At 40.5% G+C, this 17,212-nt stretch overlaps 1 protein-coding gene across 2 annotated transcripts in view; it reads right to left on the bottom strand.

The window, feature by feature from the left end:
* Slc39a8 (solute carrier family 39 member 8) overlaps positions 1–17,212 on the bottom strand; it is a 63,239-nt gene that overhangs the window by 28,039 nt on the left and 17,988 nt on the right. For both annotated transcript variants that reach the window (XM_015992520.3, XM_076575034.1), the window contains exons 3-4: positions 9,873–10,035; positions 1,316–1,485 (exon numbers count right to left, since the gene is read on the bottom strand). In XM_015992520.3, coding sequence (XP_015848006.1) covers positions 1,316–1,485; positions 9,873–10,035 — 333 coding nt within the window. The remainder of the gene's footprint in view (positions 1–1,315; positions 1,486–9,872; positions 10,036–17,212) is intronic.

Here is a 17,212-nt window from a genome sequence, read left to right as displayed (position 1 = left end):
AATTTTCCCCAAAGTTGTAAGTCCACCCTCAAACAAATACTCTAAAAGTCACCCTGTGGACTAAAACCATCAGATCTTACAGATTCTTCCCTAGAACATCCACAGCAACATTTGCTTTGAGTGAGTCATGATGCAGACAAGATGCTAAATACACAAACATAGAACACTGCATTGTGCTAAACATGTCATAGCCACTCAATCTCTTTAGATTTTCAGCTTTCTTCTTCACATTTGAGAGTTTTTGGTATTTCTCTGAGGTTCTTTCTAGATAAATATTAATAAAATCTATAATTCTAAGAACATATATCTCATTTTTATATGTAGATGAAAAGCTAGAAGAATCTTTTGTTATTTTGTAACCTTACAAGAGGGGCATGGCCTGAATACTAGTTTTGCTTTATTTGGGGCTGGTCTCTCCATCTTCACATGTCCAAAATATGTGGGGGAATCCTTATATATGGATTTCCCTCATTGGCATTTGTGATTTGTTCTCTTCAATGTCCTCTCTCTTTCCCTCTGTTCTTCCCCTTCTGTTATTTCTTTTTTTTATATGGCCATAACAGAGATATTAAATAAAACATATACATTATATATTGATTAAGTAAATAATGTACTACAGTCACAGTCAGGTAATGCACTTTAATCAAAGGAAAAAAATAAGTTGTTCTTTTTTCCCTGGTTTTTTTTTTTTTTTTTAAGATAGAGTTTCTCTGTAGCCCTAGCTGTCCTGGAACTTACTCTGTAGACCAGGCTGGTCTCAAACTCAGAGATCCACCTGCCTCTGCCAAGTAAAGTTGTTCTTTATTTGCTGGCCTATGACAGATTTTTCTCCTCTCAGCCAAATGAAAAAAAAAAAAAAAAAAAAAAAAAGGTGGAGGGCCCCTCTGTCAACTACACACATGGTTAATCTTTCATTTTGCAGAGCTGTAATAAATATAGGAGGGAATTTTGTAGTCTACCTTCAATTAATTTGGACATTAGCTATTCTGTAGAAAATAATAAATAATAAAAATGCAGAAAAATTAAATTTGCCAAATGAAAGGCAGAGCGAGGTGTAGAATCCCCAGAGGTGCCCTAGCTCTGTCTGAGCATGTCCTGATGGCTGCCCTCCTAGAATAGTAATTTTTTCTCTGACCCCAACATTCCTTGAAGCTCCAGACAGTCTTTGACCCTTGCTGTGGTTCTGTTTTCTCTATCCAAAGCCTTATAAACCTATCATAAAATGCTGCGAGGATTAGGAAGGCTAAAATGTACAAAGTGCTAAAATGTTTAGAATAAGCAGTTATTCAAAGAAACATATAGCCCATCCCCTTACCTCTGGAATAAGCTGGAAAATGGCATTTGAGAAAAGGGTCCCGATAGCCAACCCCACAAAATAAGTCAAAATCTTGGGGAAGTATGACTTCTTTAACAATGGTGTCAAAATCAACCCCAGGAGAGATGCCAAATTAATAATTGTCACCGACAGGATTCCATAGCTCCAGACTATGGGAAAAGAGTAAAAATTAGTTACAGCCAAGGAGTCAACTGCATTACTGCACATTAAACTTGCAACATTTCCTCTTTAAAGGCTTCAACAAATACCTTCCTCAAAACTAAAATTCTCATTGAAGACTATACAGAAAATTGAGAACATACATATAGTAGACTAAAAATTAATAGAAATCATGTTTGTAAGTCAGTTGGGGATGTTCTACAGATAATAACAAACAATAAAATTGCAGAAAATTAAACTTGCCAAATGAAAGGCAGAATGAAGTGTAGAGTCCTCAGAGATATAGGTCAGTTGGTATAACACTGGTTTACCATGCAGGAGGCCCTGTGTGCAGTCCCCAGCATTTCATAAACTAAGCATGGTGGTGCATGACTGTAATTCCAGCACTTGGCAGGTGGAATTAGGAGGATCACTATTTCAAGGTCATCTTCATCTACATTGCAAGTTCAAGGCTAGCCTGGCCATCTGAATTTGGTGCTCAAATGTGATAGCAAGAGTTTCCACCTAAAACCTGAGAGAACTTACTAAAACAGAGCTAGGAGCAGATTCCTAGTTCATATGTCTGCTAGGGGGCCGTGGCACACATAGGCATCTCCAAACTGTGCAGCACACTTTGTGGTGGATTACGCTTTTGCTAGTACGAAGAGGCTGGGGGCATTTCTGGGCTACACGATGCTTGATGGAGGCATAGACCCACTGCTTCCCAGAGGTGGCAGTGAACATGGCTCCCAGAGCTGGCAATAAACATACCTCCACCATGGTAAAAAAGCCAAGAGGGATGGAGTCCGCAACCAAGGCTGCCATTTCAGTCCTAGCCACACTACAGTTTAAATCAGTGTCAAAAACTGATTACAGATTCACAGTAGATTCAGATGGAAAAAAAACTTCTAAACAATTTACAATATGTGTAAAAATATATGTAAGCTTGGAAGAGAGAGGAAAAGGAATATAGGCAGTTATATAAAGAAATACATATTTAAAAAATAAAATCTTTAAAGAGACAGTAAGAATAATATGAAAGTTAAGCCACATAAGAATGGATTACACAAAAAATCTGGATACTGCATATTATTATATTGTTTTGGGGATTTTTAACTGCAGAGAGACATTTGATTGTAAGGGCTACTAAGTAAAGCCAACATGTATATTTTAAAGGTATCTTGACTTCAAAATTTATGTCTAAGAATATGTTGCTTTAGAAAAGAGGTTCTACTTTTGTTTCCACAGATGATGAGAACCTGTGGATTGCTTCCAGGTTAATATGGTTTGATCAACCAAGACCCCCTGAAAGGCTTCTGATGGCAACCATGGCCCAGATGGTCCAATATCCAAAACAGCTTCAGAGAAACTGGCTGAGACAATGCATCCCCACAGACTACTACAGCCAAGATTTAACTATAATTCTTAATTTTCTCAGGATCCCCATAAGATTGCCAGTGCCCACAATCAGCAGGAAGTAATATGAAAAGCTATGCCCAAATTCCTAAAATATTATTTATAAATGTTTATTTTTATTTAAAGGGGATTGATTATAAATGCAATCTCTTTCTAAAGAAGAAAAAAGGATATAGATATATGATAGGATAAAAGGGTAAATTATTGAATCTACTTTGAAAAAGCAACAACTTAGTGGTGATATATTGTGTACCCCAATAAAGCTTGCCTGTGGATCAGAAGACAAATCCAGCCACTATATTAAACATAGAGGTCAGGCAGTGATAGCACACTCCTTTAACCCTAGCATTCGGGAGGCAGAGATCCATTCGGATCTTCATGAGTTCAAGGCCACACTGGGAACAGAGCCAGGCATGGTAGCACAGGCCTTTAATCCCAGCACTAGGAAGGAAGGAAGAGGGCAGGGTATAGAAACATATATAAGGCATGAGTAAACAGGAAGTCTCTCTCGAGACTGAGGATTTCATAGAGGTAAGAATGTGACTGGCTTGTTCTGTTTCTCTGATCGTTCAGCTTTCACCCCAATATCTGGCTCTGGGTTTTTTATTAATAAGACCGTTTAGCAATTTGTGTTACAAACTTGTTTGAAATATTTTATATTGCTATAGATTCTAGTTTATTAATATAAATTTCAAATTAATTTTGAACACAGGACAATTTTGTTACACTGTATGTATATTTCTACTCTTGTTTAAGGTATTATGCTTATGCAACTCATTTAAAATTATAATGTATAATTAAGAAATATAGATTAGTAATTAGTCATCTATGATAATCAAACTTATAGTCATATTAGTTAAGTTTTCTGGGTATACATAGATATATTTCAATTAAGTAGGTAATCTTCAAACACTTCAAAGACCTACAGAATATGGCATTTAAAATGTTTTAAGAACTTAAACTTTTCTGGACATTGAGACATGTCTGCTCCTGGCAACACCAATCTACTTCAGAGAAGATAATGGGCATCGAAGAAAATCCACATGGAATTTGCTTTCTTTATGGCAAAAGTTAGCCATTTGGGCAAAAAACTGCTCTTGCCTGGACTGCTTGACAGTATGTTGTATAAACTGGACATGCAGGACCCATAGGAAGGTGACCACTGAACTTTGCAAGGAGAGATGGTCCTTCAGGTTCCTGCTTTGCAGAAGAAACTTCCAGACATTCTACAGGACACAGGAAGAAGTGACTGACGAACTTCGCCACAATGGGTAGGACAGTCTTTAAAATTTCCTGCTTCACTAAAAGCTATGCCAGAGACTCTAGGCCTGTAGGCTGAAGATAGATGCCTCAATGTTACAGAGGAACTTTGGATGACTGTCCAGGCAGCCAGATGTCTCTATCACTTCTAAAATTATGAAAGTTGCTTGCCATGCACTTCCTGTTTACTCAGGTAATATTATATCCTTCTAGGGTCTTTGATGGAGTTGAAGACTAGATAGTTATAATTATAGTTTTCCTTAGTCATGATAAATTAGATATAAAACTTTAGACTCACAAAAATAGGATAGATGATAGAATATTTTCTTTAATTTTGCCAAATACAAATAGACTAAATATTGTAACTCTTGCCTGATAACTGTTCTATCATATATAATTTTGCCATGTTAAAGGTAAAATCTTCCTTTTTGATTAGATAGAAAAGGGGAAATACTGTGGGATATCTTTCTGTAAGCTGTGAATATGTGTGGCTCCCACTGGATGATTAAAAAAAAAAAAAAGCTGTTTTGGCCTATGGTAAGAAAGCTTGCAGCCAGGTGGGAAATCCAAACAGAGAGACAGAGAAAAGAAAGAAGGAGTCGAGAGATATGCCAGCCACCACCAAAGGAGCAACAAGATGCCACCAGACCGGTAACACCACAGCCAGGTGGCATATAGATTAATAAGAATGGGTTAATTTAAGATGAAAGAGTTAGCCATCCGGAAGCTGAAGCCATAGGCCATACATTCATAATTAATATGAGCCTCTGAGTGATTATTTTATAAATGGCTGTGGGACCGCAGGGCTGGGCAGGACAGGAGAAACTCGGGTCTATATTGTGCTTGTGATTTCAGTCGCCTTGTGCCTCATTGTACAAACTCATCTTGCCAGGCCCAGATGAAGACATGGGTGGTGCTGACAACAGAGAGAGTTGGTTCATCTTTCACTCAGATGCCAAATAGCTACTCAATAAATATTACTTAGGAAGGAACGAGCAAATGCTACCCTAAGTTTGATAGTTAACTACGTGTGCTGCCTACCATCTTGATTGTGGAGGGCTGGTTTAAGAACTGAATGGGAATGGAAGTGAAGCATGCACAGGATAATCCATGGTAGCAGTGCAGTCTGAGATGTGCCGTGGCCACTGGAACCAAGTCACATGTGGCCCAGAGAACTGTGTGGAAAATGAGAAAGCTGCCTTTGCATTATCAGTTTTAAACACCCACAAGAAAATGCCTTTAAATGCCTGTCTTCTTTTCTCCCTGGCCCTGTCAGAGCAGCACATGGCACACAGCAAACACCTGCCACGTGCCCAGCAATGTGCTAAGTCATAGTCTTTTATGCCATCAAAGCCACAAAGCCTTGCAAGGTAGATACCGCTACCTTCATCACACAGATGAGGAAGAACATACGGAGTTCCTGTAAGCCCAAGTGGCAGAGATAGGACTCTGAATTTAGGGGCTACAGAGGTGGCTGATAGGTTAAAAGCAATTGCTGTTCTTGTGGAGGACACTGGAGAATCCAACACCCTCTTCTGGCCTCTGTGGGTACTGCATGCATACAGCTCACATTCCGTGAGGCACACACACAAAGACACACAGACAAAAATATAAAAACATTTTATATTTTTAAAATATAAATAAGGGGGGAAAATAAAGTGGAGCTGGAGAGATGGATCAGCAATTGAGAGCACTTGTTGCTTTTATGAAGGACCCTGGGTTGGTTCCCAGCGCCCACATGGTGGCTCACAATTCTCTGTAACTCAGTTTCAGGGCATCCAGCATCCTTTTCTGACTTCCCAACATGGTTCACATACATACATACAGGCACAGTTTTCACAAGAGTAAAATAAATAACATTGTTCCTGGACATAACAAGACTTCATTATATGTTGTTTATTATTATTTCAAAAAAGAACAAAAGCAGAGTAAGCAGACCACTTACTTGTTTAGTTCCCTGTTGTCCAGTGAAAAGAATAGGCTTAGAGAGAAAAGCCCTGGGTTCTCCTTCCACCTCAAGTATTGCACCTATGGGAAACTGCTTTGAAGGACTAGGAGTCAGACAGATCCCTGGTAGACAGACAGACAGACAGACAGACGACAGACAGACAGAGAAAAGATGTTCTAGATAGAATGATATGCTTTTCACGTAAACACTTAAGATGGCCGACTACCGATTCTTCCTTGTCTCTAAGACAAAGACTTTCCCTCCGCCTGCCCAGCCACCCACCAGAGAAACTGCTCATTAGAACTTTAAACCTCAGGGGAAGGTGTCCTGTGGCAGGAACCAATTATCTCCCCCTTTTTCAGAACTGTCCAGTCCCTGAGATAGTCTGTCTACCAATTCTGAGAGACAAAGGAAGCCCACTCTACCCAAGAGCATAAAAGTTTTGGTCCTGCCAGACAAATTCAGATTCCAGATCCCCTCCCTCCAGGTACAACTGCTTCTTTGTGTGGTGTATGTGGTGTGTGTGTGTGTGTGTGTGTGTGTGTGTGTGTGTGTGTGTATGGTGTGTGTAGTGTATGTGTGTGTATGTGTGTGTGGTGTGTGTGTGATGCATGTGGTGTGTGTGTGTGTGTATGTGTGTGTGGTGTATGTGGTATGTGTGTGTATGTGTGTGTGGTGTGTGTGTGTGTGTTATGGTGTATGGTATATGTACGTGTATCTAGTGTGTATGTGTGGTGTGTGTGATGTGCATGTGTGGTGTGTGGTATATGTATGTGTGTCTGGTGTATATGGGGGGGTGTTATGTGTGTGTTTGTAGGGGGAATGGTGTATGTGTGTGTGTGTGTGTGTGTGTGTGTGATGTGTTTGTATGTAGTGTGTGGTGTATGTTTGTGTGCATGTGACATGCTTTCAACAAAACATGGCCAAGTGTTGAGATCTTTCTTTTCCTGTTTTCGTATTCTTTAAATCAGCAGAGAAAGGAATTCGTTCCTCCGGTCCTACACAAACTCACTGTGCAGCATCAAGTCCACCTCTCCAAGCTTGCAGCTCCATCACTGGTTGTACTGTGTTTGGCAGGATGATCTTCAAGGATGCTTTAAATAAGAACCTATGTTCTTACATCTTATTTAGATTAAATAGCACTCTGTAAACTCATCCAAAAGATGAGGCAATTTTGGACCTTTAAATTACTGCTAAGATATGATTAATTTCTCTCCTAAAGAAGCTAATTTATCATCAGTTTACTGCATATATCAGTGTGGTTTATAAGGTAAATGAAAGGCAACTTCAAAAAAAATGACAAAATGTAAGATCTCTAAAAAATGAGACTATTTTATCTTTCCACCAAAATGTCAATGTAAACATGCTCAGAGCATTTTTGTATGATGGCCCCCTTTGAATTAGGTTTCTTTTGATTTTTCAGTCCCTTGAATGACCTTGAATCTAACTCACAAACAGTGAAAAGTTACATTCAAAATCTGATACATTTGGTGATTTTCAGTTTCCTTGTGAGAAAGTAATATCACATAAGGGCCGGGGAGTCCAGGGAACCCACGGACACTTGTGTGAGATCTCTAGAGAGGAGTGCTTGCTGCATGGCTGTGAAGATCAGAGTTCGCGTCTTACCACTCATATCAAAAGCTTGTGTGCCCACACGTGCCTAGAACCAGTGTTTCGAGAAACAGACAAGAAGAATAGCTGGGACTTGATGGCCATCAGCCTAACTCCAGGTTCAGCGAGAGCTCCTGCCTCAAGAGAATAGGGTGGTGAGCAATAGAGCAGGACAGTTGACATCCTCCTCTGACCCCCAAGTGCATACACAGGGTGCTCCAACCCATACATGTGTATAGTCTCCATGAGCGAGCACACACACACACACACACACATACACATGTGCACACACAGAAGGATCAGGACATAATCCTCTCAAGCTGTAGCAGGCACTGTTCCAGTCACTTACACACATTGGTTCATTTTGGTGCTACCCACAATTCCATCCTAAAATAAAACTGGTAAGTATCACATCAAATGGCAAAGCATTGCCAAACTAAACAGATTAACAGAGTCAAGCACTCTACTCTCTTTGTTGGGTTCTCTGTCCAAATATTTGGTGCCTTTCTGATCTTGTAACTGGGAACTGTTGACTCTTCTGCTTTATGACTTTGCAGTGTTGACCCTAGAATTCGCTCTCACTTCCTGCTTCCTCCTTTCCTGTTCTCACCTCCTGGCTCCACCTGACATAGAGGAACCTGAACAGGTGAAGTCAGAAAATCTCTCCATCTCCTCTCTCTCCCTCTCTCTCTCTTTCCTTCTCTCTCTCTCCCTCCCTTCTTCCTCCTCCTCCTTCTCCTTCTCCTCCTCCTCCACCCCCTCCTTCTCTCATTTGCTCCCTCACTCTTTGTTTTTCTGGCACAGTCTTCCTCTTTGTCCCAGACTGGTCTTGAACTCATGGTGATCCCCCTGCCTCAGGCTCTGAAGTGCTAGGATTACAGGCCTGGGCCACCACACCCAGCTTTAGAGATACTTTGGAATCTCGGTAGCTCTCCTTTCCTGGTATCACTTCCTGCACCCGTGAGCCTTATGCAATCCTGAGGCGAACATTGTTCCAGGTACTTTATGAATGCTGTTATTGAATCCTTACAGCAACACTGTGAGAAAGGAGCCGAGTGGGATGAGGAAACAGGGGTAAAGAGGTCAGAGCATGTTCCCAAAAGGGCCAGCAAAGCATGGAGTGGGGCTTTGAAGTCTGGGCCTTTATTAGTGTGTATTACTAGTAAATGTTAGTATATTAAAAATTCTATTGCATTAATTTTCAGTTGTAAAGTGTAAAGCATCAAAATGTAAAAGACTTATGGAAATGTAAACATACTCTGGCAAATATTTGTAATTCTGGCATCTTCTTTCATCAACAAATGTTAAAAGGTTTGTCACTTTAAGAGTGCTTTAAGAGTTCATCGAGAAGCACATTAGTTTTCCTATGCCTTCCATCACAACTGCAGACAAACTGACACATTTTAAAATAACGTGATAGGTGAAAGGTGAAAGAAACTGACTAATCGATGAAGCCAAATAATTTGCAACCTGGTATCACAGTTTATGGTTTAAAATCAAGAAGTGAATGCATGTAGAAACATAAAATTGTATTTATGACATGAATGTAGAAATTAAACTCCCTAGAGCAGTGGTTCTCAACCTTTGGGTCTCGACCCCTTGGGGTCATACATCAGATATTTACATTACCGTTCAAAACAGTAGCAAACTTGCAGTTGTGAAGTGGCAACAAAATAATTTTATGGTTGGGGTCATCACTACATCAAGAACCATCTTAAAGGGACACAGCATTAGGAAGGCTGAGAACCGGGGATCTAGGGAAATAAAGACTATTGGTAGGGGGAACGTGGGAAGGGGGAAGGGAGGGTGGTTTGGGGGTAAACATGGTCAGCGTACAATATGTATTCATATGAAAAAAGTCCATATATAACAGAGCACAATGTTTGATGAATATATACAATAAAAACTAAATAAATAAGTAAAAAGAAAGAATTAGATTTGGGAGTATTAAGGATAGTCTTGATCCCACAAGCATAAGAGCGTTGCTTACAAAGTTTATATGAGTTCCCATTATTCTTATTTAAATACTCGCTGAATCTTATTTTACCAAGAGGTCTCTTACAAATTATTTAAAAGCAATAAACGAGAAAAGGGTGCATGTGAGCCTTATCTCCCGCTGCCTCTCAGACTTTCTGAGGGAGTGAGAAAGCGGCTTCTGGGTACCTTCGGAAAGACTCGGCTTTGCACTGTGCTTCGGCTGATCCTCGCAGGGATGAAAGTTCAGCTGCTGTAAGATCGCGGGGCAGATGGCGGAGAAGTTCGAGCTGGTTATCTGGGTAGCATTTGAGAAGCCATGAAGAGAAAAGATGTCTTCTGCTGACAAACACTGAAACAGAGGAAACACAGGTAGAGACGCAGTCAGCACATGTGGGTGAACGCTGGGGGCCTTAGTGTCTAAGGAGGCATACTGTATTCCATCCAGGTATGCCGCGCTGATTCGACACCAGAGCCCACTACAGAAATTAATGGACCTCTACGATGGTGAACCAGTCCATTCCTCTAAAACTAGGAAGAAAAAAAAAAATGGCAAAGGACTAATTAATTAACAGCCTGCCTAATGTAAACAAACAAAAGTAAGATTAAAATTGGTTTAGAAGTTGAGAAAGACTTCAAAATAATAATAAGAGATGGGCTGAGGCTATAATTCAGGGGTAGAGGGCTTGTCTAGCATATACAAAGTCTGAGTACCCTAATACTATAAAACATGAAGTGAGTAAAAGCACACTGGTAGCGTTTGAACACAGGGCTCTATCACTGTCTCAATACACCTTTTTGGTTGTTTAAATGGATACTTTGAGGGACTGTCAATGTAGTTGTCTAGCATTCCATGTTGATAAATACTTGGTTCCTTACAGTTTCATCATTGAAAAAATGTATCCATCTTATGTAGCAATAATAGTTCAAATATGTAAAAGTGTTTTAAAGTGTATCTTAGCACAAACTGTTGTTTACTAAAAATATGCATTACTCTAAACCATGATAAGTAGCTTTTCTATATTATGGAGAGTTTTGGAGATAGTGCTGGGCCATTTAGAAATTCATTAACTTTTTAATGAGGCAAAGAATCTGCATTAAGAAAAGAAATCTCTGCAAAAATAATTTCTAAAGGATCATTTACTCTCAAGTGCATTTTCACTGTAAACTATATTCTAAATACTTGCATTGCTAAGAAAATAATTAACAGATTAAACATTAATAAATTAATGCTATAAAAATTAGAAAATATGGGAAAACCCATTCACTCAAACAGAAGTCTGTCTTTAATAAAAACCAATTGAGAAATGTTTTTGTCCATTTCAGTCAATACTCTAACCCCACTAAAATCTTAGCTTTGTACTATAAACTGGATTCCTCAAAATTCATGTCAGACCCCTAATCCACAGTGTGGTGATATATGGAGATAGTCTCATGTAAATAATTAGGGTTAGAAGAGGCCATGCAGAAAGGACCTTGGTCCAAGAGGTGAGTGTCCCATGAGAAGGGACACCAGAGAAGGCACAGTTGAAAGGAGCCCACCTATGAGCCACAGAACAGCGCTCACCTCGTGTTCTAGCACTCTGACCTTGGACTTCCAGTCCCTAGAACTTCTAGAAAATTAATTTCTATTGGTGAAGGTGCTTCATATTACCATAGCAGCCTGACCTGAGTAATGCACCACGGGTGGTGTTGAGTTAAGAATGTAAAGGTTGATGTAGGGGCTGGAGAGATGGCTCAGCAGTTAAGAGCACTCTACGCTCCTGCAGACAACCAAGGTTTGGGTCCCAGAACCTACACAGGGCTATTCACAGCCACCTATAACTCCAACTCCAGGGCATCTGATACTCTCTTCCAGTAGCAGTGGGCACAGCATGTACATGGTGCACATACGGATAAGCAAGGCACACACATACACAGAAATAAAATACACAGAAATAAAAATAAGATATACAGAAATAAGATACACAGAAATAAAAATAAATATTTTAAGTCAATGTATTTGATGATAAAGCACTTTAATACCTTTCACAATAGAAACAGTGAAATTAAAAATTCTAAATATTGACAGGAAACCAATGCTTTTGTCCAGGAAAAAAATGAAAAGACATCAACTATATCAAACTGCATGTAAATGTTAAAAATTAAGACAGCAATTACTTTACAGAAAATGCATGTTCAGATTTTTTGAAAGATTTTTATTTTTTCTTCCTTTTTTTATTCTTGAGGTTTTAAAATTATCACATTTCGTCCTTCCATTTCCTCCCTCTAACCCCTCCCATATGCTCTTCCTTGCTCTCTTTCAAAGCCATAGCCTCTATTTCACTGTTATTATATGCATATATGTATACATACATGTATGATGTGTAAGTATATAATACATAAGTATGTATAAGCTATTCCTTAGTCAACCCATTCTCTCCTTTGGTGTATGATAATGACAGCTGCATACTGACTATCAAACATTTAACACAGCTCCACTAATAGGCATTACTATCGCTGCAAGTACAGGACACTAGACTAACAGATGAAGGAAGTAGCTGGGTAGCCAATCAGGGAAAGGTAAGGAAGTACAGCTCATTCACGATCCAGAGGATGCCCAGAGGCAAAGTTGCCAGACTCAAACCTACAGAGCATACTTGGATCAGTCTTGGTTTCAGAATTAACAGGTGTGCTAACACAAACACAGAGCAGTACTGGTTCCCAGCAAGGAAGTCTTAATCCACATGGACTTCAGGTTCCTCGGTAAAAACATGAGGGAAAAGAAGAACAACCTATAAATAATGCCCAAAGACTTGTCAGAATTCAAACACTGTGACATTCAAAATGTGATGATTATTAAGGAATTCTTTTTAGATCCAAATTGTGATCAGAAAGTCAACTTGCTAAGATATAGTTAGTATTTCTTCATGAAGTAATAGTTTAAATGCCATGGCCTTTAAAGATGCCCTAATTGCCCATTGCGCATTACTAAAAATTCTCCTGTGGGTAACCAGGAAAAAACAATCAGTGCAGTCAAATGAGAGTAGAATGAATGCCATGAGGGAACTTAGAATTCATGACCAGTCAGTATTTATATAGAATTTTTGCTGGGCAGGTGGTCAGAAATCACAGTGCTTGACAGTTGCAACCACCTAATAGGCACACAGATGCAGAGAGATGGCAAAACTCAAGGGAGGGCCTGCCTTTTGTAAAGAGGATGAGAACAGACTAGTGTGCCAACACAGAATCAATGCAGGCCTGATGGACTTAAAATTGCTTATCCATGAAGAAGTAGAATGCAAATAATTGTCTGTTTCAGTCTTGATTTACTAAGGTAAGCCCAAGTGTAAAGAAGACAATGTCTATGATCAGGCAAAGTCTCCACTGCAGGAGTAATCAGAAGGAGAGTCCAGCGCCTATGTAGGGAAGGCACAAAACCAGCTGGACCAGTGACACTGCTGAGGAAATCTGACCCCTCCGGAGCACATCCCTTCACCCCCAAACAATGATACCTTCTGGGAATGACAGAGGTCCTGGGAAAACAACTCAGGGTGATAGCACCAAATGACATTGCCTTAAGATTCACTGCACTTCCCCAGACTGTCATATTTACCCACTAACAGCTTTTTTTTTAATGATATTCCAAATCTCTAGAGTCCCACCCAGACCGTGGCCTTCCAGGCTCTGTGCTCCCAGGCCCAGCTCTACTCTGCAGACACTCCAATGTCAAGGGGTTGCTATTTGCTCATCTCAGTCACAGTAAACAGATTTGGAGCACCTTATGTACACAAGATAGCAAAGAAAGGTGGTCATGATGGTAGGGGGGACTTGGAGAGTATTACACACAGAGCCCCCAAGTAATACTCAAAATTATTTCAGCAAATTGTTTCATGTATCTCTGCTTCTGTGCCCCCTACTCCTTCCTCATCGGGTCTCACATTCCTCTGCTTCATTTTCGTAACTCTTTGTGGAATGCTGGGGACTAGTGTAAGGAACAGATGAGGGAAAGATTACAAGTTCTTCCCTTTGCATTTTGTACAACTAAAATTATTACTATAATAATAATCCCAACGTGTATGGCATGACTTGAAGTGGGAGACTTCCGATACTCATAAGGATTCTTTTCTTGGTTAAATTTTAGCCTGACCTCAGGCCTCAACCTTGATGGTCATTGTTACGGGCCTACATTTCTGCTCTATCAAAGACCTTGCAAAGTTATTTAGAGAGAATGCTCCCACTCTTAATGGCGGATTACTTTCAAGTCCAACTCCCCATCTCCCACCCGTAGTCCCAGTCACACTCACCTGCCTTCGAGGGAAATTCTGTTGTTTAATCAAGATACTCTCTGTACTTGTGTTTCCTCTTGGTAAACTCCTACCCACAGATGCCTCCCACCCTAGTTCATTGTCTGCTCCAAGCTATTTAGAGGGACTCCAGTGTGATGCTTTCTCCTGAAATGAGCAATTCTGAATGGACTTCACTGGCCACAGGGTGGCCAGATTACATTGGGCATGTCATGAGAATGTTTGCAGATGAGAATTGAACCAATGTCAGGGAATTTGAACCAATGATCTCAGTAAAGGAGACTCTCTTCCTTAAATGAGAACGCATCAACCAAATCATGGAAAGCATGACCAGAACAAAAGGCAGATATAGGGGGAGCTCATTCATTTTCCCACCTCCCTGACTGAATATCATATTCTTTTCCCTGAGCCCTAGTCTGGAATTTCCACCATTAACTCCCTGGCCCTCAGGTCTTCAGACTCAATTACAGCAGTGATCAGCTAGCAGATGGTAGATCCTAGAACTTGGAAATGCCTAATAATCTCCTTTACTATTCCACTCCCTCTCTCTCTCCACCTTCCTTTCTCTTTCTTTCTCATCCTCCCTCCATCCCTCTCCTTCTCTCTCAGTCTCTCTCTCCCTCTCTCTCAGTCTCTCTCTCAGTCTCTCTCTCTCCCCCCCCCAATCTTCTTTACGCCCTCCAGCCTTTCTCTGTTTCTCTCTCAATGGACATAAGAAGGTATGGTAAATAAAGATCTAACCATCTTTAGATCCTACTGATTCTGTTTCTCTGGAAAACCCTGGTTAATACACCTGACTGCAATGTGTAGTACGATGGCATGGCTGTTGTGCTGGATCATTGTTAAAGAAAATCAGTTTGACAGCATTTAAAGTAATAAGAAGAGATTCTTATTTACACTGTCAGAACTGTGATTTTCTTCAACAGTAATCAAGTAAGGCAGCCACGCCATCACAGTACACATTGTATTATTTCTTTTATTATACAAATATTTATTGAAACATAAAAGTCTGACAAGAATGTTGATAAGAGAAATGGAAGGTAGAAGAATCTGGAAGATGACAACCAGGAAAGAAATAGAATAAAATAATAAATGATAACATCACCTTCAATCAAGAGACCTCAACAACTGTGGGGGGGGACCCCACATACACCAAGAACTCTAAAAGCAGAGTACAAATGATAAATCCTGAAGACATATGATAAAGAACTAAGAAAGTTTATGTGAGGGAGAAATTGTATGCAGAAGAAATCATGAAAAACGAATTTGAGACTAGAACTCTGGAAAACGGAAAGAGGGTGTTGGTCCTAGCATAACACTGGGCATGGGCGGCCATGTTCCATTTCAGGCATCTGAACTTACAGTACTCACAGGACACCAGATGGAGATGAGAGGCGAGCTTTCTTTGAGGAGCACAGAAGCCAGAGATAAGGCTGTGGCTGTCTTCTGTAGAGCAGTGATAGTGGAATGAGAGTAGGCGAGATGATCAGGAGAAAACGTATATAGAAAAGACCAAACACCTTGGGAATACAGGAAAGCAGGAAAGAGACCAGGAACGGTGATATCTATGTGTCATCTCAGTATTCAGGAAGCTGAGGTGCCAGAATCATAAGTTATAGGCCAGCCTGGGCTAAAGGGTGAGATTGTCTCAAAAATACAGCAGGTGAGAATACACTTGAGCTCTAGAGTGATTTCCTAACCTGTGAAGCCTCAGAGTTAATCCCTGGCACTACCACCACCACCCTCCAATCTAGAAAGAGAGACAGAGAGGGAAAGAAACAATGCAAAGGGGCCCAAGACATAAGAAATGATCAACGCCAGTAAATGTAGGGGATGCTTTTGCCTTCCTGGGTTGCATTCTCCTTGAGCCAGCACAGACCACCTCACTGTCATGGCAGTGCCCTAGCAGGTGACTTGTGAGTGAGATCTATACATCCAGAGCTACTGAAGAAGTCATTCTCTGTTTGGAGCACCATGAGTCTGAAGACTCCTTTAGCTACTTTGGCCACCATGTGAAAGAAGGCTAAGGGAGCCGAGAGAAGGATTTTTAAACCGTCTTGATTGAGGGTGTGGCTATGGCTGAAGTTCATATCCCCTTGACTCTTATCTGAATGGTTGAATTCTCTTTTTGGTTAAAGAGAAGTTATTTTTTTCTTTTATTCTTCAAATAAGAGTTCTGATTGATACATAAAAGTCCCTTTGGTTGGTTGGTTGGTTGGTTGGTTGGTTGGTTGGTTGGTTGGTTTGCTTCAAGACAGATTCTCTCTTGCTGTAACTCAAGCTAACCTTAGAAATAACTATGAAGTCCTCAACAGCCTAAGTGCTGGGATTACAGGCCTAAGTGACAATGCCCAGCCACTTCCTGTGGTGACAAAAAGACAAGCTCTCTTGTTCTTCAAAGCTTGTCTAACTTGTTCTTTGGCCAGCACACCTGTACTTGGCAATCTTGTCAAGTAGCACCCAATAAATAGGACAATAAGATCACCCCCCTTGTGCTCCTGAGGCCAGTCTCTTCACACCATACCAGAAGTGGAATGTCATCAGTCAAAGTCTCCCCAGAGACTGATTATGTCATAGATCAAAACTCTGAGGAGAACTGAGTGGCTCACATACTCAACAAGGACTTTACTATGGATGACTGCTGCACAGACTTGTGATCTCTCTATACTAGTGACTTAACACAGGCTGTGTTCTCTCTGTATTGGTGAATGCCACACACGCAATATTCTCTCTGTACAGATATAGGAAGTGAGAGTAATATATAATGCTTGCCAACTTACTGGTTATCAAAATTAGAAAGAAGTACCAAGGCCAGTTCATTTTCCTGGATTATAAAGTAACTCAGTTATACAAGCAGTAAATTCCATTACAAAGCCAGAGTGGGGACAAGGGCTTTGAGTCCAAGGTGGAAAGAACTCTTCTTTCTTTTTAGTGACTTCTGAACCCTTCCCGGCTCTACCACTGACTGCTACAGGCATTGGTTTCTAGCAAAACTGAAGCTTCCTTCTAGAATCCGCCATGCATACAGCTGTGACGCAAGCCTCAGAAGCCATTCTTCCTAAATACCACATGACAGACAGCCTCCTGTTCTAAGCAGGACTGCCACACTGAGGCAGCTGCATAAAAACCTGCCTGCCACTTACCGTGTCTCTGTTCATTCAAGGTCTTTCTACTTCTTCCCTGTTCTCATTCAACGTATTCATTAACCAAACAGGGTATTTACACTTTCTCCAGATGGTGCAG

Source organism: Peromyscus maniculatus, chromosome 6 (genome assembly GCF_049852395.1).
Source record: "Peromyscus maniculatus bairdii isolate BWxNUB_F1_BW_parent chromosome 6, HU_Pman_BW_mat_3.1, whole genome shotgun sequence".
NCBI lineage: Eukaryota > Metazoa > Chordata > Mammalia > Rodentia > Cricetidae > Peromyscus > Peromyscus maniculatus.
Note: the sequence above shows the minus strand (reverse complement) of the source record. Positions and strands in the feature narration are given on the sequence as shown.